The sequence below is a fragment of the Podarcis muralis genome, chromosome 4, assembly GCF_964188315.1.
Source record: "Podarcis muralis chromosome 4, rPodMur119.hap1.1, whole genome shotgun sequence".
Lineage (NCBI taxonomy): Eukaryota > Metazoa > Chordata > Lepidosauria > Squamata > Lacertidae > Podarcis > Podarcis muralis.
The window spans coordinates 3,553,794-3,579,988 of NC_135658.1; the positions used below are offsets into that span (position 1 = coordinate 3,553,794).

The window sequence follows — 26,195 nt, forward strand, 5'->3', positions numbered from 1 at the left end:
CCATTAAATGATGTCCCTTAAATTTCAAAGGAAGCAGCTCCTCTCCCTTCCTTCCTCCCTGCCAGCCAGGGAGGAGGGAGCCTCCAACTGTGCTGCTTGGCTATCTTGCTCACCCAATAAGAAGTCTAAGATCGACTGCGGGGTGGAGCTTGCATGCCTTGTGTGTGGCTAGTTAATGCAAGCTGAGGGGGGTTTTGAATGTTGGACGCCATTTTGTTGCACATGCTGCTGCAAACTTTGCAGTGCAAAGCCAGGCCGGGGAGCCATCTTAAGTTGAAGCTGCATAGGCCTTGTGGTGCATGTGATTCAGATTCTAGTCAGTTGAACCTCTGGTTACAAAGTTGGTTGGACAGTGTTCTCGAAGCTTCCAAAAATGAAGGGGAAACGTGTGTGCGTCCTATGGAGCGAATGCAGGCTCCTTGGCTTCGCGGTGACGCGCCTGTCCTGGAAGCCGGAGGAGGAACAGAAGGGTCTCCTTCTGTTCCTTCTCCAGCTTCGCTGAAGGGCGCTGCGCCTTCTCCCTCTCTGCGCAGCACCTTTCCTGTGAAGGAGAGGCGCTACACACAGAGAGAGAGAAGTCGCAGTGCCCCTTCAGCGACGCGTCTGTCTGGCTTCTGCTTTAGCCCTTAGCAGCCTCTTTGGGCAGGGGGAGCCTTCATCCCGCTGCCCTGAAGAGGCTTGGCGCGGTTACCCCAGAAGCCAGAACAGCCACACGGTATCCCAGAAGCCAGATCCCTCTTGCTGTTCTGGCTTCTGGGGTTCAGAATAATTTTTTCTTGTTTTCCGCCTCCCAAAACTAGGTGCGCCCTATGGTGCGAAAAATACGGTAGTTCTAGTTGTTTTGTAACCTAAGCCTGCCTTCAGGGATATGTCTGTGAACGTGAATGAATCTGTGAGTAAACTACTTTTATATTAACGTGAATCAGATTATTAATATAATAATAATAATAATAATAATAATAATAATAATAATAATAATAATAATAATAATAAATTATTTATACCCCGCCCTCCCCAGCCAAGGCCGGGCTCAGAGCGGCTTACAAGCAATAATAAAAACAAGTTGAATGATTACAACTTAAAAACAACATTAAAATACAACATTAAAATATTGAAACATTAAAATACTAAAATGAAGCCTCATCGCAGGAGGAGAAGAAAAAGAAAAAAGAAAGAGAGGGAGGGAGGGAATCAAATTGGCTCTAAGCCAAAGGCCAGGCGGAACAACTCTGTCTTACAGGCCCTGCGGAAAGAAATCAGATCCTGCAGGGCCCTGGTCTCATGAGGCAGAGCGTTCCACCCGGCCGGAGCCAGAGTTGAAAAGGCCCTGGCTCTGGTTGAAGCCAATCTAACTTCCTTAGGGCCCGGGACCACTAGGGTGTTGCTTATTCACATTATTGTGCTTATTAATTTAAGAGGGATTGGAAGGGATTTTACCAGGAAGGAATTTTTAATACCAAGACTCAGATGAGTCAGCAATAAGCTGATCGCTGCGTAATCTAACAAAGGGTGATGTATGGAACTCTGCTAGAATATGGAACTTGCTAGCGCAAGTGAGGGAAGATATCATTAAATAATATATCCTCTGCTTCTCCCTAATCATCCCCATAGATTTAATATGCTGTAAACCTCTTTGAGAATTTCTTTAAAATATAAAGCCTTATAGAAATTAAAATAAATAAATAAGATAGTTCATGGTATGGGCTGTGGTGCAGTCCAGACCTGGTTCCTTCCAAGACTCATCCATGCTTGCTCTGGGATCCTTTTTCTTCTCCTGATATTAGACAACTTTTGTAACTGAACAATGTATTTGCTTTGTAGGATTTGCTAGCGCCTCTCCTTAAGACAGACAGAACTTGGCAGAAGACCAAAGGGTTCCTTCCGATCTCTCAGAGGCTTCCTGAGAGCACAGATGGGTGAGCAAGACTCAGCTGGCCCTGAAGCAGGCAGAGGCCATGCCATCCAAACTGGGAGCAGTGGGGGATTCTGGGGAAACTCTGTGCAGAAGATCCTGGGTGAGGAGGACACCCTCTGCTCAGAGGTGCAGAGCCAGCAGTTGAGGCAGTTCTGCTGCCAGGAGGCCAAAGGACCCCGAGAGGTTTGCAGCCGACTCTACCACCTTGACCATCAGTGGCTGAAGCCAGAAAGGCACACGAAAGCTGAGATGCTGGACCTGGTGATCTTGGAGCAGTTCCTGGCTGTCCTTCCACTGGAGATGGAGAGCTGGGTGAGGGAATGCGGAGCGGAGAACAGTTCCCAGGCGGTGGCCCTGGCTGAAGGTTTCCTCCTGAGTCGGGCAGAGGAGAGAAAGCAGGTGAGAGAGACTTTCCTCTGGATACTCCCAAGGCCTCCAAACAGGATGGAGAACATCCCATCATGCTCTTCTGATGGCTCATTTTTTTTTCCTGGGAAGGCATCCATGGAATGAGATCTGTCACCCTTGAAGCTGTTGGCCCTGACATTCATTTTTTAATCCTTCTCCCCATTCTCTCATTTGAATCCTTGTTTCTTTTTCAGGGAAATGATCTCTTTGCAGAAATGGGCCAGATTTCTTCTGAGGCAGAGAGGCCTCCGCTGGACACCAGAGAGAGGCCACTGGGTAAGGAGGGAGGAGGTTTTTCTCTGTTTAGTCTCATTCTGTTCGTTTTCCAACTCATCTGTGGGTTCTTTTCATCTTTTGATGGGGGAGATAGTTGGGGCTAAGAGCCCAGAGGTGGGGAGATATATTTCTGCACAACTAACATCTGAAATGCACCCAAATATCCAAATGCACTCAGCGGGCAAGACTTTCTCAAAGGCCCCTCTGTAGTTTAGATTCACTGATTTACCTGTGAGACAAGAAGGCACTCTGGGCATCCCCTTTACCTTTTTTCTCTTGCAGGTGACACAGTGATACTGGCTAGACCTCTTCATCCATCTCTGAATGGGGACAGAATGGAAGCAGCGGCTGTGGAACCAGATCAGGTCAGGGGAAGCTGCCTTGTGGGAACAGAGGCCAAGGGGTGGAAGAATGTCCTAGCTCAAGGAGTGGTGGTGAACAACAGTGTTGTCTCAGAGGAAGACATTTCCCTTTTTCCTTTAGGGTCCAGTATGCTTTGACGACGTTGCTGTTTGTTTCACGGATGAGGAATGGGAGTTGCTGGATCCTGACCAGAGAGCTCTGCATAAGGACATCATGGAGGAGAATCGTGAGATCGTGGCCTCTCTCGGTAAGGCTCCCAGTGGGATCATAATATCTGTTTTCAAATTCAAAACACCATATGTGACTAACCTCATATATTTTCACAGAACTCAACAGTGCCCCCTACAACACAATACTATCACAATACTCCCCCAAAAACCTTGAACAGTAAATTACTGGGTTTTTTCTGTGAATTTTATTCTTCCAGTTGCAGCTTATTAAACAAGGATCAGCCGGTCTGAACTCCCCAGGCCATTTTATCTGTAAACTTCAGAGTTGTTAGGGAAGTTGCAGTAGCTTCTGTCAGGTTTTCAGTTTGTGTTTTTCCTCCCGTCAGTCTTTGGTTGTCCAAAGAGAAGACTGACATTGGAAATGGAGGGATGCCATTATGGAGCACCCAACCCTTCAGAAAACCATCCATCTAACCCACTTGTGTTATTTCTCTATTACCAGAGTAAACAAGTATTCTTCCTTAATTTCTCCCTGAGGCTCTAATCCATTACTCTTCATTGCAGATAGTGATGGATTGGAAATCAAGGACAAGGGTGACCATGACAAAATCCCCACAATGGAGAAGCTGTATAAATATCTTGAAAGTAGAAAAAGTTCCAATTCCACTTCCCATCAAGGAAATCTCATTAGGAAGAAACCCTATCAGTGTGTGGAATGTGGAAAGAGCTTTAGTCAGAGCTCCCATCTCACTTCCCATCAGAGAATTCATACAGGGGAGAAACCCTATCAGTGCTTTGAATGTGGAAAGAGCTTCACTCACAGCCACCATCTCACTTCCCATCAGAGAATTCATACAGGGGAGAAACCCTATCAGTGTATGGAATGTGGAAAGAGCTTCAGTACAAGCTCCTCTCTCACTTCCCATCAAAGAATTCATACAGGGGAGAAACCCCATCAGTGCATGGAATGTGGAAAGAGCTTCAATCACACCCACAGTCTCACTAAGCATCAGAGAATTCATACAAGGGAGAAACCCTATCAGTGTGGGGAATGTGGAAAGAGCTTCAGTCAGAGCTCCTCTCTCACTTCCCATCAAAGAATTCATACAGGGGAGAAACCCTATCAGTGCATGGAATGTAGAAAGAGCTTCACTCACAGCCACAGTCTCACTTTCCATCAAAGAATTCATACAGGGGAGAAACCATATCAGTGCTTAGAATGTGGAAAGAATTTTAGTCAGAGCGCCGGTCTCACTTCCCATCAAAGAATTCATACAGGGGAGAAACCATATCAGTGCTTAGAATGTGGAAAGAACTTCAGTCAGAGCACCGGTCTCACTTTCCATCAGAGAATTCATACAGGGGAGAACCCATATAATTGCTTGGAATGTGGAAAGAGCTTCATTCACAGGGCTCATCTCACTTCCCATCAGAGAATTCATACAGGGGAGAAACCCTATCAGTGCTTCGAATGTGGAAAGAGCTTCACTCACAGCCACCATCTCACTTCCCATCAGAGGATTCATACAGGGGAGAAACCCTATCAGTGTGTGGAATGTGGAAAGAGCTTCAGGAAGAGCTCCGATCTCACTAGGCATCAGAGAATTCATACAGGGGAGAAACCCTATCAGTGTGTGGAATGTGGAAAGAGCTTCAGTCAGAGCTCCATTCTCACTTCCCATCAAAGAATTCATACAGGTGAGAAACCCTATCAGTGTGTGGAATGTGGAAAGAGCTTCAGTACGAGCTCTGATCTCACTAAGCATCAGAGAATTCATACAATGGAGAAACCCTATCAGTGTGTGGAATGTGGAAAAAGCTTCAGGAAAAGCTCCAATCTCACTTTCCATCAAAGAATTCATACAAAAGAGTGGAAAACCCTTCATTATACAGCTTTCAGCACTAGAGAAAAACACACCACTTTAAACAAGCCTTTGGCTAATTGACATCTAATGCCCTTTTAAAATGTGGTGGGGAGGTGGGGGTTACAGGTTTTGGGGGCAGTGTGTTTTGTGTTTTCATTGTGTGATTTTATGTTGTAACCATCCTGTGACCTGTGGGTGTAGGGAATGGGAGCCAACTCTCAGAGTCTGAGGGCTCTTTGCCCCCCAATAAGATATGTGAGGGGGCCACCCCCCCCCCAGTTCATAGGAATAGCCATTAAAATGGCATGCTTGCACCGCATCCTGTGACTGTTTAACCGAGGTGGGGCTTAATAAACCCCTCCTATATTTTATTCAAGTTGGCACCCCTGCTATAGGGCGCTATAGAAGTCAAATAAATGCATAAATAAAACAAAACCATCTTGGTCGCCTTCTTTTGCACATGTTCCAGCTTCTCAATATCCTTCTTAATATTATCATTTAAAAAAATTATGTGCCCATCATCTGAAGATTTCATGGTGATTCACAACATAAACAGACAGGTTGAAAGCATGGCTTTCTCAAAATCAAGTCAAGCCAGAGAAATCTCTCTTTTTTTCTTTTTCTATTGCTGTGTGGTAATAGTGCATCTTAATTTCAGTAAGGTTTTTGACAAAGTCCCCCGTGATATTTACGTGGGGAAGCTGGTAAAATGAGGCTGAATGAGGTAACTGTTAGGTGGATTTGACTGACCGAACCCAAAGAGGACTCCTTCATGGTTCCTCCTCATCCTGGGGAAAAGTGACAAGAGGGGTGCTGCAGGGTTCTGTCCTGGGCTCATTGTTGTTCAACGTCTTTATAAATGACTTGGATGAAGGAACTGAGGGGATGCTCATCACATTTGCAGACGACACCAAACGGGGAGCGGAGGCCAATGTGGCAGAAGGCAGAATCAGATCAAGGGCAGGAATAGCACCACTTTCTTCTGCCTTGGTCAGACCCCACCTAGAATACTGTGTTCAATTCTGGGAATCACAGTTTCAGTATCTTAAAATTTCTTTTTGCCTGGGGAAATTAAAAGGTGGGAGAGCACAGTTCACATTCTTTTTATAACATGTGGCCAATGTTTATTGAATATATAAATTGTTAAGACTGTTGCCGGAATCCACCCAGCACTCATGGGAAAATGTGGCGTGATCTCTTAGAGTAATCAAATGAAACTTGTAACACACGGCAGGAAGAAAGTCTGCAATTCCATCAGGACAAGTTATTTGTTGTTTACTGTTGTAACCATTTCTTTCTGAAAAGTTATCTTCTGCACCAAGATAAATAAAAACAATGTTTTTAAAAATGGTGGGGAAATCATGTGTACTCTTCCATTAATCTGATTACATGTGTTGCGTGTTATTTGGAGTCTGTAACTCCCAGTTATTTCACATTATCTGTGTTTTTGTGTGTTCAGCACATATGATTGCAGGTGAGACTGAATAAAAGACTTCCTAGGAAATTCCCTTTGACTGCTTCTGTATTGTTTCCAATGTGACTTCACTTAACAGATAAGGACAAATCATATTTATTGCTGACAAATCATACCCTAAAGGTTAAAGGGGCCCCTGGCTGTTGGGTCCAGTCGTGACTGACTATGGGCTTGCGGCGCTCATCTCGCTTTATTGGCTGATGGGGAAAATGGCGTATAACTGAAGCCTGGGAGAGGAGAAAGAGTAAGAAAGTAGCCGCCAAGTGGGTGTAATTCCTTGGATACAAAGTAAAACTGTCCTGAGGCAAAGTATTACTTGGAAGATAAGAGAAAGCAAAAATTGATTGGTGTAACAGCCCGGTCGGAGTGCTTTGAGCCAGCGACGGGAAAGAGCCGTTCCCCCTTTCATCATTCCTTTTGCTTGCTTGGTTATATTCACAAATGAGACTCTTCAGACTTTATTTTGGACGTGTTTAAATAACAAGAACATGGGCTGACATTGAAAAAAGTGGAGGTGCTGAATAGTGTGGCTCTGCTGAGAGTTTGGGAGGAGAATTAGAACTGTTTAAGAGGTGCTTTTTGAACTTTTTTCGGACTGCTTCAGAAGCATTGGCTGAATCTAGCAGAATTTACGCCCTCCATTTTGCCTCCCTCTACTTCCTTGGCTTTCCATATGGACTAAGAGAAAATGGATGGTGCACTTTAGATTGCTTGGATTGCTGGCTTCACAGGGAGAGTCAACGGAAGAAAGAAAAAACAATATAAGGACACAGCATTTTGGATTTACCTCTTCCCATTCTCCCTCTGTTCTACCCTCTGGTTTCTGCTTGTTTTCTTTTGTGAATCTTGGCGGATTCTCATTATTGTCTCTCACCTCCCCACCCTCGCAAACAGTGCTCCCCTTTCCTTTCCGCCTGGTGTTGTGCCGTCCTCCCCTTTTCCCTTACTCCACCGCTCCCTTACCTTTTAATTTTTTGTTTCTCTTTCTTTTTTTCTATTTTCTTTTTTACATTCTTTTTTGTTTGTTTGTTTGTTTGTTTGTTTGTTTGTTTCTATAAGAATACTGATTGTTTCTTTTGTTAGTTTAGCTTTTTTTCATTTCATTTCTTTTTTTAAGAATACTGACTGTTGGGATTATTTAATATACTCCTTTTTCTGGGGACTTGCTGGAGTAAACCCTCGGCCTGTCCATCGAATTGTGTGTAAGGAGAGATACGGGGTCGAAGAACATAGAACAAAGAATCTGAAAGTGGCCGGTGGGAAGAGATCGACCAACAGAGCGGAAGTCACGGGGAGGGAGGAGGAGGGGGTGAGAAGGGAAGTATATTGGAACTACCTAGAAATTTCTATTACTAATTCTAAGAATTCTAGGGACGGAAAGTGGAATCACATCAGCTGTTGTTAATTTTTCAATTTTGCGCCCTCTAGGGGTGGAAAGCTAAATTGCATTAGCTGTTTAATTGATTTAAGTAAAAATATCAAAATGAAGAAAGGAGTGGGAACACCGGCGGAGAGAAGGTCATCCAGACAGGAAAATGGAAAGGAGGGGGAGGAGATTAAGGACTATGATACATTAATGGCTGAAATAAGGAAGGAATTTAAACATAATGAAGAGTATATTGAGAAAAAACTACTGGAAGTATAGGATACTTTGGATAAGAAATTGGAGGGGTGGTAGGAGAACTGACAGGGAGAGTAAAAGATCTAACAGTAAAATCTAAAGCTCTTGAGGGCTCAATGAAGAAAGTGCAGAAAGAATTGAAGGAGACTAAGAGGGAAACTCTTAGTTGAAGGAGACTAAGAGGGAAACTCTTCTCTTCATGAGAAGAGAAGACTCCCTGGAGAAGACACTGATGCTGGGAAAGATCACAAGGAGAAGGGGGCGACAGAGGACGAGATGGTTGGATAGTGTTTTCGAGGTTACCAGCATGAGTTTGACCAAACTGCGGGAAGTAGTGGAGGACAGAGGTGCCTGGCGTGCTCTGGTCCATGGGGTCACGAAGAGTCGGACACGACTAAACGACTAAACAACAACAACAAGAGGGAAACGGATAGGATTAGAGTAAAGGAGATAAATAAATCACAGGAAGAGATCCTGGATAGTATGGGGATGATGGAAATGAGAATGAAACAAGCAAATTTGAAATTTAGGGGGATCCCTGAGGAGGCAAATGAAAACATAAGAATCAAACTGATTAAGAAACTAGCGAACTGGATGGATGTGAGGGAGGAGGATATAGGATCAACCATAGCAAATGTCTTTCGAATAAAAGTAAAATCTACCAAAGCTAGAGGGGAAAAGCTCCCAGGGGACGTGTTAGTGATGTTTAACTCTTTGGATATGAGGAACGAAATATTGAGGTTAAACTACAACAAAAAACTGTGTATAGATGGGAGAGCAATTATTGTATTCAAAGAGATCCCGAAGAAGACATTTATAAGCAGTTAGTAAACCAGCTAAAGAAAAATGGAATCCAGTACAGATGGGAATTCCCAGAAGGGGTATCATTCTATTATAAAGACAAGAGATTCAAACTATCTAGTCCTCAGGAACTGGAGAAATTTGCCAGAAGGTATGACAAAGAATTGGGAAGGACAGAGGGGAGGGGGTTGGGGGGGACAGATAGGAGGAGACGGAGGCAAGAGGAGGGGAAGAGGAAGAAGAAAAGGATGCAGACGAAGAAGAAGAAGAGTCTAGCAACAAAGATTGTTGTTGTTTAGTCGTTTAGTCGTGTCCGACTCTTCGTGACCCCATGGACCAGAGCACGCCAGGCACTCCTGTCTTCCACCGCCTCCCGCAGTTTGGTCAGGCTCATGTTTGTAGCTTCGAGAACACTATCCAACCATCTCATCCTCTGTCGTCCCCTTCTCCTTGTGCCCTCCATCTTTCCCAACATCAAGGTCTTTTCCAGGGAGTCTTCTCTTCTCATGAGGTGGCCAAAGTATTGGAGCCTCAACTTCAGGATCTGTCCTTCCAGTGAGCACTCAGGTCTGATTTCCTTAAGAATGGATGCGTTTGATCTTCTTGCAGTCCATGGGACTCTCAAGAGTCTCCTCCAGCACCATAATTCAAAAGCATCAATTCTTCGGCGATCAGCCTTCTTTATGGTCCAGCTCTCACTTCCATACATCACTACTGGGAAAACCATGGCTTTAACTATACGGACCTTTGTTGGTAAGGTGATGTCTCTACTTTTTAAGATGTTGTCTAGATTTGCCATCGCCTTTCTCCCAAGGAGCAGGCGTCTTTTAATTATTAACAAAGATTATTAAAGCCAATTTAGGACTGACAACTAATTAACAATGGCTTTGAGAATACTGTCATGGAATGTGAATGGACTTAATAATAAAAATAAGAGAAATCAAATTGCACATGTCCTGATTAAAAAAAATCTTGACATAATATGTTTGCAAGAAACACACATTGCAAGAAAACATAAAAGAGTTCTAAGTAATAAAAGATTAGGAATGGATTTCGTTGCCTCAGATAAGAACAAAAAAAGAGTTGTAATATATATAAAAGAAAAATATGACCCAAAATTAATTTATAAAGATGAAGAGGGGAGAGTGATAATAGTATAAATCACTTTCCAAGGAGAGAAAATAAATATTGTTGGAATCTATGCTCCTAATGATAAAAAATCGATCTTTTACTCAACATTGGGAAACAAGTTGTTAGAATTGATGGATCAACATCTGATACTGATGGGGGATTTCAGCGGAGTGACTACACTGGACTTGGACAGATCAACAAGGAAAAAAGAAACGAACGAAGGCAAACTACCTAAAACTTTTTTTGAATTGGTGGATAATATGGCACTAATTGACATATGGAGATTCAAAAATCCTACAACAAAACAGTTCACCTTTTTCTCAAACCCAAACCAAAGTTGGGGAAGAATAGCTCACATCTGGATCTCGAAAGAATTAATTATGAGAGCTAATAAAGCAGAAATTCTTCCACAAACACTATCTGATCACAATTCAGTGTACATGGAGTTAAGAGGAAAAGACCCCACAACCTTCAGATGGAGAATGAATGAGAACCTGTTCAATGACCAGAAGACAATAAACAAGGCGAAAGAAACAATTGAGGAATATTTTAAATATAACTTGAATAAAGGAACACCCATAGAAATAGTCTGGGACGCAAGTAAAGTGGTTATGAGGGGTTTCTTAATTCAGAAAAACAGTCACTTAAGAAAGGGAAGAGAGAAAAAGAAAGAAGAAATCTTGATACACCTCATGGAGAGCGAGAGACAGTTAACATCTAAACCAGAAGATGAAACAATAAAACAAAACATAAAGATGCTACAGGCCCAATTTCCCATGGTAGTAAATCAAGAAGTAGAATGGAGAATTAAAATGATGAGGAAATTTTTTTTTGAATCAGCTAATAAAATTGGGAAGTATTTGGCTTGGCAATTAAAGGAAAGGAAAAAACAAAATATAATAGGTAGAATAAGGGATGGAGAAAAGATAGTGGAAGACCCCAAAGAGATAAGAAAGATGTTCGAGAAATACTATAAAGAATTATATAAAAAAGAGAAGGAGACAGATAATAGAATAGAAGAATATTTGGAAAAATATCAACTGCAACAGATTACGGAAGATGAAAGAGAACAATTTGTTACGAAAAAGGAGCAATGCAGCAGCGAGCTCCTGCAGATGGCTGGAAAGCCAAACAGGATGTTGATGTTTGGGACTGTACCGTGGGAACAAAGGGACAGTCTATTCACTGTGCTGAGCACCGGATGTTAGCTCAGAGTGTCATCTGACCTGTACTGGAAATACAGGAAATACAGGGGAGGAGTTTTTTTTCTCTCTGCTGTTGGTGTTTAGAGAGTGCAGACACGTTTCTCTGTACTGCTGGAAAAGACAGAAATAAAGGCATGTAAATACATTTCTGTCTGTCTCTTTCCCCTCCCTGGGGATAGCAGGGAGGAGGGAGGAGTAGTGTGTTCTTCTCACGTTGAGGAGGATCGCTGATAGAGACCTTCGCCCGTTTCTTGCTGGGAGTCACAGACGGGGAGGTCAACAAGGAACTCAAGCTGGGTGCCTGGAGAGTGGCCAGTTCCTCTGTCAAGGCTTAAGATTTCAACACAATTAAACCAGACAATTACAGAACAAGAAATTTGGAAAACAGTAAAAAAATGAAAATGGGAAAGGCTCCGGGGCCAGATGGCATTTCAGCTAAATATTATAAAACACTATGTGATCAAGTAGCTCCAGTGTTATGCGAGGTCATGAATAACATCTTAAAAGAAGGAAAAATCTCAGCCATGTGGAAGGAAGCCTACATTACTCTGATCCCAAAAAAAGATGCAGATGGCTTAGAAGTTAAAAACTACAGACCCATCTCTTTATTAAATAACGACTACAAAATATTTGCTGATGTATTGGCGGAAAGATTAAAGATTAAAAAGACTTGTAAATGGGAAAATTCACAAAGATCAAGCAGGCTTTCTTCCGGGAAGACAATTGAAAGATAATGTAAGAAGTGTCATAGACATTACTGAATATTTAGATAATAGGATAGACAAGCAAGCGGCATTGATATTTATTGATGCCTAAAAAGCATTCGATAACATCTCCTGGAGATTTATGAAAGAAAATCTAAAGGCAATGGGAGTTGGAGAAGGGTTTGGAAAAGGAATTGAAGCCATATATCAAGACCAAAAAGCCAAACTTATAATAAATAGCAATATATCAGAATCTTTTGATATCACTAAAGGGACTAGACAGGGATGCCCCCTGTCTCCCCTGTTATTCATAACAGTATTAGAGGTCTTTAATAAGAGGCTAAGAGAAGCATCAGAAGTTAAAGGGATCAAGGTAGGAAGTAAAGAGTACAAAATTAAAGCATTTGCGGACGATCTAGTATGAACACTAAAAGAGCCAAAGAAGAGTCTACAAGAAGCCTTACAGAGACTAGAAGAATTCGGCAAGGTGGCGGGCCTCAAACTTAACAAGAATAAGAGTAAAATGTTGACAAAGAATATGATCAAGGAAGAGATAGAGGAACTACAACAAAGATCTGGAATTACAGTAGTTAAGAAAGTTAAATACTTAGGAGTATGGATTACAGCAAAAAATATAAACTTATACAAAGACAATTATGAGGCAACATGGAGGGGTATTAAAAAGGACTTAGAAATATGGGATAGATTAAAGCTGTCATTCTTGGGGAGAATATCCGAGATTAAAATGAATGTTTTGCCCAGAATGTTATTTTTATTCCAAACTATTCCAGTAATTAAAGGGCTAAAACAACTTAAAGAATGGCAAAAAACATTAGTAAGATTCGTCTGGCAGGGGAAAAAACCGAGAATAAAAATGAAAATCTTGGTGGATAAAAAAGAAAGAGGAGGCTTTTCCCTGCCAGAACTGAGTCTATACTACGAAGCGGCATGTTTAACATGGGTGAAAGAATGGATAAAATTAGAAAACACAGATCTCTTAGACTTAGAAGGTTTTGATAATAGGTACGGGTGGCACTCGTACCTATGGTATGAGAAGGTGAAAGTCCACAGGGGTTTTCTAAACCATATAATTAGAGGATCAATATTTTGGCCATAATATCGAGTTTGATGCGTGGCAAGAACTATGCAATGTAAACATGAAATTTACGGCTTGCACTGCCTTAAGAATTTGTGGGAAATGATCTACAGATGGCATCTAACGCTGGTAAAGCTAGCAAGGATGTATAGAACAAAAAATAAAAAATGTTGGAAGTGTGAAGTGTGTGACTTCTACCATATGTGGTGGACCTGTGGTAAAGTGAAGGGCTTTTGGGAATTAATCTATAACGAACTTAAAAAAATCTTTAAATATACTTTCCCGAAAAGACCTGAAGCTTTTCTACTGGGATTGATTGGAAAGGAAATTGAAAAAAAAGATAAAAACCTCTTTCTATAAGCCACGACAGCAGCCAGAAATATGTTAGCTCAGAATTGGAAAACAGACATAATACCAAATATAATGGACTGGAGGGTTAAAATGATAGACTACGCAGAACTGGCCAGACTATCAGGAAAATTAAGAGATCAGGACGAGCAGAAGTTTCAAGAAAATTGGAGTAAATATTTGATGTATATAAGAAACAATTGTAAATCTTTGAAGACACTGGTAGGGTTGGAATAACTCTTACAGCGTGTAGTTGATAATATGATATATAAAGTACGTGACATTAGAATTTTATTTGATACTTAACAAAGAAATGGAGGGAACTCAGAGGCATGATAGAGCCTAAGTTAAATATCCTGGCGTGCTCTGGTCCATGGGGTCACGAAGAGTCGGACACAACTAAACGACTAAACAATAACAACAATATATGTGTATTTATGAATGTATGTATGTTTACTGAAAATCAATAAAAACTTAATTTGCAAAACATCACCCTGTGGAGATGCTCATCCACAAAGTGAGCTCTCAAGAATTTGGCTAGCTTCATCTTGGCTCTCCCCCTTTGGTGCAACCAATTCTCGGTCCTTGCTTACCACCCCAGCTTCACAAGCTTTGCGGAGTGACTCCCAAGCGACCCTTGGTTCTTGTGCACCCTTTAGGACTGGCTCAAGATAAGCACCCACGTTTTCCGCCAAAATTCTCAGGACACGCTGCTTCAATTCACTTTGAACTGCAGTCTTCTTCCCCTGTGCTTGTACAGCAACAGGCTGTGGGGTTTGTACTAAGTCCCATAATTGCTCTCCCACCAGCAAGAATTCCATTGCAAATGACCATTCTAGCCAATTTTGGCTATTCAGTTTCTGAGAGAACAGAGCCATCTTTAATCCCAAACTTCAGCTTCAGCTACAAGCTGGAAAATCCAAGAGTCTATATCTTGTTTACTAGCTGCTTTGCACCTGGCAGTCAGCCCAGCTGCCTGGAATTTTCCCTTTCCGAGAATCTGTAAACAATAAGCCTTCGCTGCAATCCAACAGCAATCAGCAAGCTGCTTCGGAAAGTCCCTTTCCAACAGTTTGTTTACAACAAGTGTCGCTGAAAAACACCCAGCCTTTCTTTCGTTTCTGAAGCTTTCCCCCCCTCTTTTCTTTTTAAACTAACCAGCTCATAAATTTAGCTCAAAAAGTACTCACGACCTGTCGCTTAGCAACGGAACTTCTTATCAGCTATGGAATGCGAAGTATTTGGCCTGTCTCCACTCTGTTTTATCCAAAACAGGAGCTTTTTTTTCTCAGGGAACCGAAGACTTTTCAATTCGCGTTCACCATCCAGCCATAAATCAGCATCGCAGAGTCCGTGGATCGCTGCTTATCAGCAAAAAAAATCTCCCACCTGGTGCTCAGCCGTCTTGTTGTTGCAACCATCCTCTGCTACCACTTGTTGGTTTGCAAGCCCCCTCCACAGAGGCTGGCCCCTCTCACTGTCCTCGGAGCTTGCTTACCGGTAACCTGGCTGATATCTCGGACAGACCAGGGAGATTTTGATAGGCGACATTTTCCCAAGCGTGGGTAAAATGCACAACCCCTCCCTCCTGCTTCCGCAGGGGAAAGAAAATAAGTCAGAAATCTATTTACATGATGTTTATTTCTGACATTACAGCACTAGAGAAAAACACGTCCTTTCAGTTCAGTTCTTCCAGCATGTCTGACAAACTTCCTGAGCATGTGCAGTCGGAAGGTTTCAAGTTACACTCTTCACAAAGACTTATCCAGCCTGTGAACGTCCTGGGAAATTCTTCTTTCCCACAGATAGGCACATCATGTGATGTCAACAATCTGGATGTCTGCAGCTGTGATGTTTCCATATACTGACAGCGGCACCACCCACCCCAAACTTAGACAGAGGACACCATGGCCAATGGTATTATTATTATTATTATTATTATTACTACTACTACTACTATTACTATTACTATTATTACTATTATTATGTGTACACCCATCACCATGGCAAGCTGTGTGCATGGACCAGGACCCAGGACCAGGTTCTCAGATGGGCCATGGAGACCTTTTGACATGTTAACACCTCTATCCCAGGTGAGGCCCAGGCTTGGAAAGGAAGCTGAGCCTGTATTTTTCCACTGGCCCCCCGTCTTCCCTCCAGTACCCCAAATAATCAAATTCCTACTATTTATTAATTTCAAGGTTTAGGGGTTCCCCTATAACACCATGTAATGAAGGCCTCCGGTGAGCCTTCCTGGGAAGAACATTCCCCAAATTGGGAGCCGCTGCAGAAAAGGCCTGCTCTCATGGAGGAGGCACACAAAGAAGGGTCTATGACAGGGGTGTCCAAACTTTGTTCAAAGAGGGCCAGAATTGATGAAGTGAACATGCGTGATGGCCGGCCAAAATCATTGACCTTCTTTTTAGCATTGAAGTTGTTGAGCTTTTGGGGGGGATTTTACCCCAGGAAATAAGCTGGATTAAACAGACCGGTGGGCTGGATTAGGCCCCCGGGATGGATTTTGGACAAGCCTGGTCTAGGATGACGATGGTAGGGTCCGGGTTGGTTCATACATGTGTGAATGCTTTGAAGTGGACCAAGCAGCCTCTTGCGATTAAGAAGGCTCCTAGGGAGCTTTCTCAGTTGCTGGTGCAACCCCTCCACTCCACTCGTAGTAAAAGTATAAAGAGGGAACCGAAAGAATGAGCACACTAACTCCAATACTGGGATGAAGAAAATGGGAAATATTTGCTCTTGTTCTTGTGTGTGAGAGAGCAACCTCAGTAAAACTCAGGAGTGAATAGGATTTCCACCCTAAGTCTTAGAAATGTTAAGAAAACTTTTGCCATAGGTTTTGGAGTTTTAAAGTCCACCCCCCCCCCCCCGCATGTTTAAAATTGGCTTTGGAAACTTTAATTCTAAATTCAGAAGCTGCTGCCTAACTTTAAATGCAAGCGTGCTTAATTTTCTGAAGATGTCTTCCATGTTTCCAAAGTAGAGAACATTCTTCTAAGAGGCCGTGAAGTTGGGTCTGATCAGACTAAAATAGACGAGAAAGAGGGGAAAATAACATTGTGTTCATTGTTTGAGAGAGGCTGGAAAAATGCCATCTCCATGTGGTGGCAGTAGCAGCGGAGGGAACTTTCATAAATGATGGAGGGAGGAACCAGAGAGATGGCTCTGTCCCACAAGGCCACACAATGAGCCATGGGAAGAACATGATAGTTGGTATCAGAATCTTGAGAGGTGATGTGTCATTTGTCTACTTTTCATGTGTTCTATGTTTTAAATAGAAGGCTGTATATTGTCTCCTTGCTTATTTAACTTATATGCAGAATTCATCATGCGAAAGGCTGGGCTGGATGCATCCCTAGCCGGAATTAAGATTGCTGGAAGAAATATCAACAACCTCAGATATGCAGATTACACAACCTTGATGGCAGAAAGTGAGGAGGAATTAAAGAACCTTTTATTGAGGGTGAAAGAGGAGAGCGCAAAATATGGTCTGAAGCTCAACATCAAAAAAACGAAGACCATGGCCACTGGTCCCATCACCTCCTGGCAAATAGAAGGGGAAGAAATGGAGGCAGTGACAGATTTTACTTTCTTGGGCTCCATGATCACTGCCGATGGTGACAGCAGTCAAGAAATTAAAAGACGCCTGCTTCTTGGGAGAAAAGCAATGACAAACCTAGACAGCATCTTAAAAAGCAGAGACATCACCTTGCCGACAAAGGTCTGTATAGTTAAAGCCATGGTTTTCCCAGTAGTGATGTATGGAAGTGAGAACTGGACCATAAAGAAGGCTGATTGCCGAAGAATTGATGCTTTTGAATTCTGGTGCTGGAGGAGACTCTTGAGAGTCCCATGGACTGCCAGAAGATCCAACCTATCCATTCTTAAGGAAATCAGCCCTGAGTGCTCACTGGAAGGACAGATCGTAATTGGTTAACTCCAATACTTTGGCCACCTCATGAGAAGAGAAGACTCCCTGGAAAAGACACTGATGATGGGAAAGATGGAGGGCACAAGGAGAAGGGGACGACAGAGGACAAGATGGTGGGACAGTGTTCTCGAAGCTACCAGCATGTGTTTGACCAAACTGCGGGAGGCAGTGGAAGACAGCAATGGTTGAATCTTCTTAGGTGGAATCTTAGGTGGAATCTTCTTTCTTGTAGCAATGGTTCCAAACTACAAGAAAGAAGATTCCACCTAAACATTAGGAAGAACTTCCTGACAGTAAGAGCTGTTTGACAGTGGAATTTGCTGCCAAGGAGTGTGGTGGAGTCTCCTTCTTTGGAGGTCTTTAAGCAGAAGCTTGACAACCATGTCAGGAGTGCTCTGATGGTGTTTCCTGCTTGGCAGGGGGTTGGACTCGATGGCCCTTGTGGTCTCTTCCAACTCTATGATTCTATGATTCTATGACAGGAGTACCTGGCGTGCTCTGGTCCAGGGGATCACAGAGTCGGACACGACTAAACGACTAAACAATAACAACAAGAAAATGTTTTAAATATCCCCGAGATCTCTTGATGAAGGGCAGTATATCAATGTAAAAAAATAATAACAACAGCCATCCATTTTTAGTCCATTGAATTAGAAATTAAGCATTTATGGAAAGGGAAATGGCATACTTTTGTATATTAGCATAACAAGCATGCATAAGAATTATTAGACAGAAAAAGCATGCACAAGAAAGTATTACTCGTTTATGATGATAATGGGACTTATTAATTTTGAACTTTGCTGGGTTCCTCCTTGGCAGCCAGTGCGATTCTTTCAGCAGGGCTAGAACTCAGGACCCGCTGCCTTGAGGGACATCTAAGAGCAGTTGGGCAGGGGAAAGGTCTCCCTTGGGAGGTGGTGGACTCTCCTTCCTTGGAGGTTTCTCAGCAGAGATCGGAGGGCCATCTGCCATGGATGCTTTAGCTGAGATTCCTGCCTTGCTGGGGTTGGACTAGATGACCCTGGGATCCCCTCCTATCTCTCCACTCCTGAATACTAGGAGGAGCTTCCTTGCCTCCTGCAAAGCCCTTTTCCCTGCAAGCTCTTCCTCTGGTTTCTGGCCAAGGGAGGGAGATGCTCAGAGTCCGGCCAAGAGCCTCACCCCCAAAAGGATATCTGGGCATTGGCGTAGCCGGGGGGGCAGCTGCCCCCCTAAATCCATAAAAAATAATACGAATCTGAGAGAGGGCTGAGCTGGAGGGACTCGGCTTGGCAAGGGTTAAAGGGAACCGAGCTGCCTTCCTAGAGAGGACAGGAAGCAAGGGGGGGGGCAGGTCCTCCAGAGCCAGGGCCCCTCCCTCCCCAGTCCTTTCCTGCAAGGAAGGGGGGGTGTTGCTTTGTGTCTCTCCTGCAAGGGCTGCCTCGCTGCCCCCTCCTGGGATCTGGTGAGTCTCCTCTCTCTCCCCCCAGAGGGTGCAGTGGGGAGATGGGGGGGGGGTCCCAGGGCTGCAGCAGGGGAGGGTGCATGGGGGGGCAGATCTGCTCATGTGGGGGGGGGGGACCCCAAGTCAGGGAGGAGAGGGTCCTGCCAGGGAGGGGCCAGGTCTGCCACGCTCTCCTTCCTACAGATCAGAGGATCCCAAACTCATTTGGCCCTCCGCCCCCCCCTTCAGAAAAGATCTCCCTTCTTCAGACAAAGGAGTCCCTGGGACTTTAACTCTGTGTGACGTCGCTCAGCCTCATTGCACAACAGAGGAAACATCTGCAAATGGTTTTCCAAGACCAGACGAGGAGGTGGACTAGCCCCCCCCCCCCCCCGAAAAAAAGGGTGGGAGAGAAAGGCCAGGGATAAAGAGAGGGATCCCAGCCCAGAGTCTGGCTGCTGCATTGGGGACCAGTTTCCCAGTGTCTCCCAGGGCAGCTCCCCACGGAGGCCACTGCAGCAATCCCCTCGCACCCAGAGCAGGGCATCCCAGGACCACATCCTCTCTCTCCCAAAGGGATTGTTGCTGGCAAAGCAGCCGGAAATGGGCGCTGCTACTCACTGTGCCTCCAGGGACCTGGGCATCAATGGCTGTGTGTGTGTGAAGCTATCTAAGAGAATTATTATTATTATTATTATTATTATTATTATTATTATTATTATTTCCTGCCTAAATTTCAAGGGAGATGTCTTTGGCTCCACCCACTTGGCCCTCAGGCGGTTGGCCAGATACATTCCTGGCCCTCAGAGCAAAGAAAAAGGGACCCCACCCAGGAGTCTGCCTGGAGAGCAGGAGAGAGTCCAAGTGTAAGAAAAGGAGACAGAAGCAGGGGAGTGGGGGTGGGGGGAGAACAACTCCTGAGGACCCCCAGGTGAGGACCCCCACTAGAGCCAAGCATCCATTTTCCACAAGATACAAATGACTCCCTTGTCAGTCAGTTCTGACTTCATGCATTGACTGGAAGGCAGCAGAAACCAGGCTTCTTCATCTCCCAGAATTCGCTTCCGTTGCCTCCACATTTTGCATTGCAATCTTCCTTCTAGGAGAGCTAGGGTCTGCTTTCTTCTTTTTCTCCTTCTTCTTCTTCTTCAGAAGATAGCTCATGGTTTGGGCTGTGGTGCAGTCCAGCCCTGGTTCCTGGAAAGACTCATCCATGCTTGCTCAGGATCCTGTTCCTTCTTCTGACATACATATTCTTTAACAAAACAATGTATTTGCTTTGTAGGATTTGCTAGAGCTTCTCATTTAGATGGACAGAGGCTGCTTCCTCCTATTCCTCCTCCTCTTCCTCCTCCTCCTCCTCTTTCTTCTTCTTCCTCCTCCTCCTCCTCCTCCTCCTCTTTCTTCTCCTTTTTAGAAAGGCCCTTTCCACCTGGCCTAGGGGGTGAGGCCCAGACTCATCCTGCCCTACTGTGTTAAATATCTATTCTGTAGTTGACCTCCTTTGTAAGGTTTTATTTTGACATCTTTATAAGAATATTTGTTTTCTGCTATGTTGCTTTGACTATGGACTATATAGTTGACTTTCTTCCAATGGTTTTATTTCTCTTTTATTGATTTTGTGGGATGTGAAACTGCAGTCAAGTAGAACATTCCTACAGTGGACGACACATTAGGGGATGTTTTCTACCACTCAGGAGAAGACTTCCTGTTTCCTCCTGAGCTGGGACAGACTTCCACTCCATGTGACTTGAAGAGGGTGCAGTCTGTTGTACTAGCATGGAGGAGCACACGGCCTCCATCTTCTGATCAGTGTGTCTTCTCCATTTTGTATGTTGCTGTGTGTTTGGAGAAGTGACTCTTTAGTGGCAGTCATTTGGGACTAACTTCTTTATGGAATAGTTCTAGTTGTTATGTAACAACCTGAATGAATCTGTGAGTAAACTACTTTTATATTAACGTGAATCAGATTATTGTGCTTATTCATTTAAGAGGGATTGGAAGGGATTTTACCAGGAAGGAATTTTTAATAGTAAGACTCAGATGAGTCAGCAACAAGCTGATCGCAGCGTAATCTAAAAAAGGGGGATGTATGGAACTAGAATATGGAACTTGCGAGTGCATGTTAGGAAGGACATCATTCAATAATATATCTTCTTCTAACTCCCCAATTATCCCCACAGATTTAATATGCTGTAAACCGCTTTGAGATTTATTGTTAAAATATAAAGTGTTATAGAAATTTAAATAAATAAAATAGCTCATGGTTTGAGCTGTGGTGCAGTCCAGCCCTCGTTCCTTCCAAGACTCATCCATGCTTGCTCAGGGAACCTTTTTCTTCTCCTGATATTAGACAACTTTTGTAACTGAACAATGTATTTGCTTTGTAGGATTTGCTAGCGCCTCTCCTTAAGACAGACAGAACTTGGCAGAAGACCAAAGGGTTCCTTCCGATCTCTCAGAGGCTTCCTGAGAGCACAGATGGATGAGCGAGACTCAGCTGGCCTTGGAGCAGGAAGAGGCCATGCCATCCAAACTGGGAGCAGTAGGGGATTCTGGGAAAACTCTGTGCAGAAGATCCTGGGTGAGGAGGACACCCTCCGCTCAGAGGTGCAGAGCCAGCAGTTGAGGCAGTTCTGCTGCCAGGAGGCCAAAGGACCCCGCGAGGTTTGCAGCCGACTCTACCACCTTTGCCATCTGTGGCTGAAGCCAGAAAGGCACACAAAAGCTGAGATGCTGGATCTTGTGATCTTGGAGTAGTTCCTGGCTGTCCTTCCACCAGAGATGGAGAGCTGGGTGAGGGAATGCGGAGCGGAGACCAGTTCCCAGGCGGTGGCCCTGGCCGAAGGTTTCCTCCTGAGTCAGGCAGAGGAGAAAAAGCAGGCAGAGAAAAAGCAGGTGGGAGAGACTTTCCTCTGGAACATCCCATAATTGTCTGCTGATGGCCCATTCTTTTTCTGCAAGGCCTCCATGTAATGAGATCTAACACCCTTCAGGTTTTTGTCCATGACATTCATTTTATAATCCTTCTCGTCATTCTCTGTTTTGAATCCTTGTTTCTTTCTCAGGGAAAGGATCTCTTTGCAGAAATGGACCTGGATTCCTGTGAGGCAGAGAGGCCTCCGTTGGACACCAGAGAGCGGCCACTGGGTAAGAAGGGAGGAGTTTTTTCTCTGTTTAGTCTCATTCTGTTGGTTTCCCAAATCATCTGTGGGTTCTTTTCATATTTTATTGGGGGAAATAGTTGGGGCTAAGAGGCCAGAGGAGGGGAGATATATTTTTTCACAACTAACATCTGAAATGCACCCAAACATCCAAATACACTCAGCAGGCAAGACTTTCTCAAAGGTCCCTGTGTCGTTTGAGATGCACTGATTCACCTGTGAGAGAAGCAGGCACTCTGGGCCTCCCCCTTACCTTTTTCCTCTTGCAGGTGACACAGTGATACTGGCTAGACCTCTTCATCCATCTCTGAATGGAGACAGAATGGAAGTAGTGGCTGTGGAACCAGATCAGGTCAGGGGAAGCTGCCTTGTGGGGACAGAGGCCAAGGGGTGGAACAATGTCCTAGCTCAAGGAGTGGTGGTGAACAACAGTGTTGTCTCAGAGGAGGACATTTCCCTTTTTCCTTTAGGGTCCAGTGTGCTTTGAAGATGTCGCTGTTTGTTTCACAGATGAGGAGTGGGAGTTGCTGGATCCTGACCAGAGAGCTCTGCATAAAGAGGTCATGGAGGAGAATCATGGGATCGTGGCCACTCCTGGTAAGGATCCCTTTGGAATCATAATATCTGTTTTTAAATTCAAAACAGCTCTCTGTGATGAACCTCATATATTTTCACAGAACTCAACAGCGCCCCCTTAAGACTCCTGGGATTACAATATTGCAACTTCTAAACAAGGATCTGTCTGGTCTGAACTCCCCAGGCCATTTTAACTGTAAATTTCCGAGTTGTTAGGGAAGTTGAAGTATCTTATCGAATCACAGGTTCCCCAAAGGATGTCGGTTGATCCCCGTTAATTAATGCACCCAACCCATCAGAAAATCATCCATCTAACCCACTTGTGTTATTCCTCTATTACCAGAGTTAACAAGTCTTCTTCCTTAATTTCTCCCTGAGGCGCTAATCCATTTCTCTTCATTGCAGATAGTGATGGACTGGAAATCAAGAACAAGGGTGACCATGACAAAATCCCCACAATGGAGAAGCTGTATAAATATCTTGAAAGTGGGAAAAGTTCCAATTCCACTTCCCATCAAGGAAATCTCATTAGGAAGAAACCCTATGAGTGTGCGGAATGTGGAAAGAGCTTCAGTCAGAGAGCCAATTTCTCTTCCCATCAAAGAATTCATACAGGGGAGAAACCCTATCAGTGTGTGGAATGTGGAAAGAGTTTTAGTATGAGCTTCTCTCTCACTTCCCATCAAAGAATTCATACAGGGGAGAAACCCTATCAGTGTGGGGAATGTGGAAAGAGCTTCAGTCAGAGAGCCCATCTCAGTACCCATCAAAGAATTCATACAGGGGAGAAACCCTATCAGTGCATGGAGTGTGGAAAAAGCTTCAGTCAGAGCTCCAATCTCACTAAGCATGAAAGAATTCATACAGGGGAGAAACCCTATCAGTGTGTGGAATGTGGAAAGAGCTTCTGTACAAGCTCTGATCTCACTAAGCACCAGAGAATTCATACAGGAGAGAAACCATATCAGTGTATGGAATGTGGAAAGAAATTCACTGATAGCTCCAATCTCACTTCCCATCACAGAATTCATACAGTTACAGATAGGTAGCCATGTTGGTCTGCCATAGTCAAAACAAAAAAAATTCCTTCCAGTAGCACCTTAAAGACCAACTAAGTTAGTTCTTGGTATGAGCTTTCGTGTGCATGCACACTTCTTCAGATACACATCTGAAGAAGTATCTGAAGAAGTGTGCATGCACACGAAAGCTCATACCAAGAACTAACTTAGTTGGTCTTTAAGGTGCTACTGGAAGGAATTTTTTTTTAGAATTCATACAGGTGAGAAACCCTATCAATGCTTGGAATGTGGAAAGAGCTTCAAGAGGAGCTGTGATCTCACTTCCCATCAAAGAATCCATACAAAGTTCGCAAAACCCTTCATGATACAACTTTCAGTTCCAGTGAAAAGCTCATCTCTTTAACCAGGCCTTTGGCTAATTGACATCTAATGCCCTTTTAAAATGTGGTGGGGTGGTGGGGGTTACAGGTTTTGGGGTGTGTGTTTTGTGTTTTCATTGTGTGATTTTATGTTGTAACCGTCCTGAGACCTGTAGGTAAAGAGAATAAGAGCCAACTCTTTGAGGGCTCTTTGCCCCCCAGTAAGATATTTGAGGGGGCCAGCCCCCAGTTCATAGGAACAGCCATTCAAATGGCATGCATGCACCACATCCTGTGACTGTTTAACCGAGGTGGGGCTTACTAAACCCCTCCTATATTTTATTCCAATTGGCACCCCTGCTATAGGGCGCTATAGAAATGAAATAAATGCATAAATAAAACAAAACCATCATGGTTGCCTTCTTTTGCACATGTTCCAGCTTGTCAATATCCTTATTATTATTATTATCATTTTAAAAATTTATGTGCCCATCATCTGGGCCGAGGGCCTTCTGGCGGTTCCCTCATTGCGAGAAGTGAGGCTACAGGGAACCAGACAGAGGGCCTTCTCAGTAGTGGCGCCCGCCCTGTGGAACGCCCTCCCATTAGATGTCAAAGAGAGAAATAATTACCTGATATTCAGAAGACATCTTAAGGCAGCCCTGTTCAGGGAAGTTTTTAATATGTAACGCTGTACTGTTTTAACACTGATTGGGAGCCGCCCAGAGTGGCTGGGGAAACTCAGCCAGATGGGCGGGGTATAAATAATAAATTATTATTATTATTATTATCTGAAGATTTCATGGTGATTCACAACATAGACAGGTTGAAAGCATGGCTTTGTCAAAAACAAGTCAAGCCAGAGAAATCTCTCTTTTTTCTTTTTTCTTTTTTTGGATGGAGTTACAGACTGTTTCTCAGGGGAATGCTGTGGTAATAGTGCATCTTGATTTCAGTAAGGCTTTTGACAAAGTCCCCCTTGATATTTATGTGAGGAAGCTGGTAAAATGAGGCTGAACAAGGTAACTGTTAGGTGGATTTGACTGACCGATCCCAAAGAGGACTCCTTCATGGTTCCTCCTCATCCTGGGGAAAAGTGACAAGAGGGGTGCTGCAGGGTTCTGTCCTGGGCCCGTTGTTGTTCAACGTCTTTATAAATGACTTGGATGAAGGAACTGAGGAGATGCTCATCACATTTGCAGACAACACCAAAAGGGGAGCGGAGGCCAATGTGGCAGAAGTCAGAATCCGATCAAGGGCAGGAATAGTACCACTTTCTTCTACCTTGGTCAGACCCCACCTAGAATACTGTGTTCAATTCTGGGCTCCATAGTTTCAGTATCTTAAATTTTGTTTGCCAGGGGAAATCAAGAAGGTGAGGGAACACAATCCATATTTCTTTTATAACATGTGGCCAATTTTATTGAACATGTAAATTGTTAAAACTGTTGCTGGAATCCACCCAGCACGCATGGGGAGATGTGGCATATCAGTGTGTGGAATGCGGAAAGCGTTTCAGCTTTAGCTCCTCTCTCGCTTCCCACCAAACAATTCATACAGGGGACTTCCGGTCGGCGCCAGCGTTTAATGGCGGTCCTTGCCTCGAGCTCCGAGGGAGGACTGCTCCGCGAGTTCGGGTCTGACCCGCTACGGCGAGCGGGGGACCCCTAAAATCACAGGCGCTGAAGCCTGTGAACAAGGAGACTCGGCGGGCACCTTTCGCGCCCCCCGGTACTGCAAAAGAGCCTTTTTAAAGGCTCCGGAGCGGCATCGGGTGTGAGCGCGGTGCTGAGAGTCGTAACCCAGCCTGCGGAGTGAAGCCGCGTCGCCATTGAACGGAGAGCGCCGATTCCTTCCTGAAACTACAATTTGATCGTAAAACCCGTGAGTAAGATTGACAGACGGGAACGGGACATTTAAATTGAATTTTAGAAATTTGGCTGAAAACGGGAAAGGCATAAAGTAAGGAAGTCTGCCTCCCCGGACTGCATGGTAATTAGAGCAACGAAAGAGCAAGCTGCACTTAAATGAAGGTTAACTTTTTGGCTGTCAAAACCTGACATCTGAATTAAACTTCCCCCCAACAAGCAGGAGAAGGGGGGAAGGAAATTTGGACATTGCTAACCTGCTGGAAATAAATAGAGGAAAAAGATCTTCCACTGCCAAAACCCTGAGACGGACTGCCGAAGTAAGGTACCGGGAACGTGAACTGTCAATTTAAACTGGATACAAAGTTGGGGTTTTGACTGAAACAAAGTTATGGGACTTTAATGGAGTTATTTTGTTGAACTTTTGAGGATACTGAAACTGTAATAAGAACTTTAACTGTGG

General features: G+C 44.0%; 1 protein-coding gene across 1 annotated transcript in view; it reads left to right on the forward strand.

Annotated features, from left to right (window-relative positions):
- Positions 1-24,294, forward strand: part of LOC114595233 (uncharacterized) — a 99,660-nt gene extending 75,366 nt beyond the window's left edge. The window contains exons 2-11 of the mRNA XM_077926767.1: positions 1,822-2,314; positions 2,518-2,599; positions 2,882-2,964; positions 3,083-3,209; positions 3,697-5,075; positions 21,507-21,644; positions 21,815-21,896; positions 22,180-22,262; positions 22,381-22,507; positions 22,892-24,294. Of these exons, the coding sequence (XP_077782893.1) occupies positions 1,913-2,314; positions 2,518-2,599; positions 2,882-2,964; positions 3,083-3,209; positions 3,697-5,075; positions 21,507-21,644; positions 21,815-21,896; positions 22,180-22,262; positions 22,381-22,507; positions 22,892-23,535 (3,147 nt within the window). The 5' untranslated portion in view covers positions 1,822-1,912 and the 3' untranslated portion in view covers positions 23,536-24,294. The remainder of the gene's footprint in view (positions 1-1,821; positions 2,315-2,517; positions 2,600-2,881; positions 2,965-3,082; positions 3,210-3,696; positions 5,076-21,506; positions 21,645-21,814; positions 21,897-22,179; positions 22,263-22,380; positions 22,508-22,891) is intronic.
- The last annotated feature ends 1,901 nt before the right edge of the window (positions 24,295-26,195 follow it).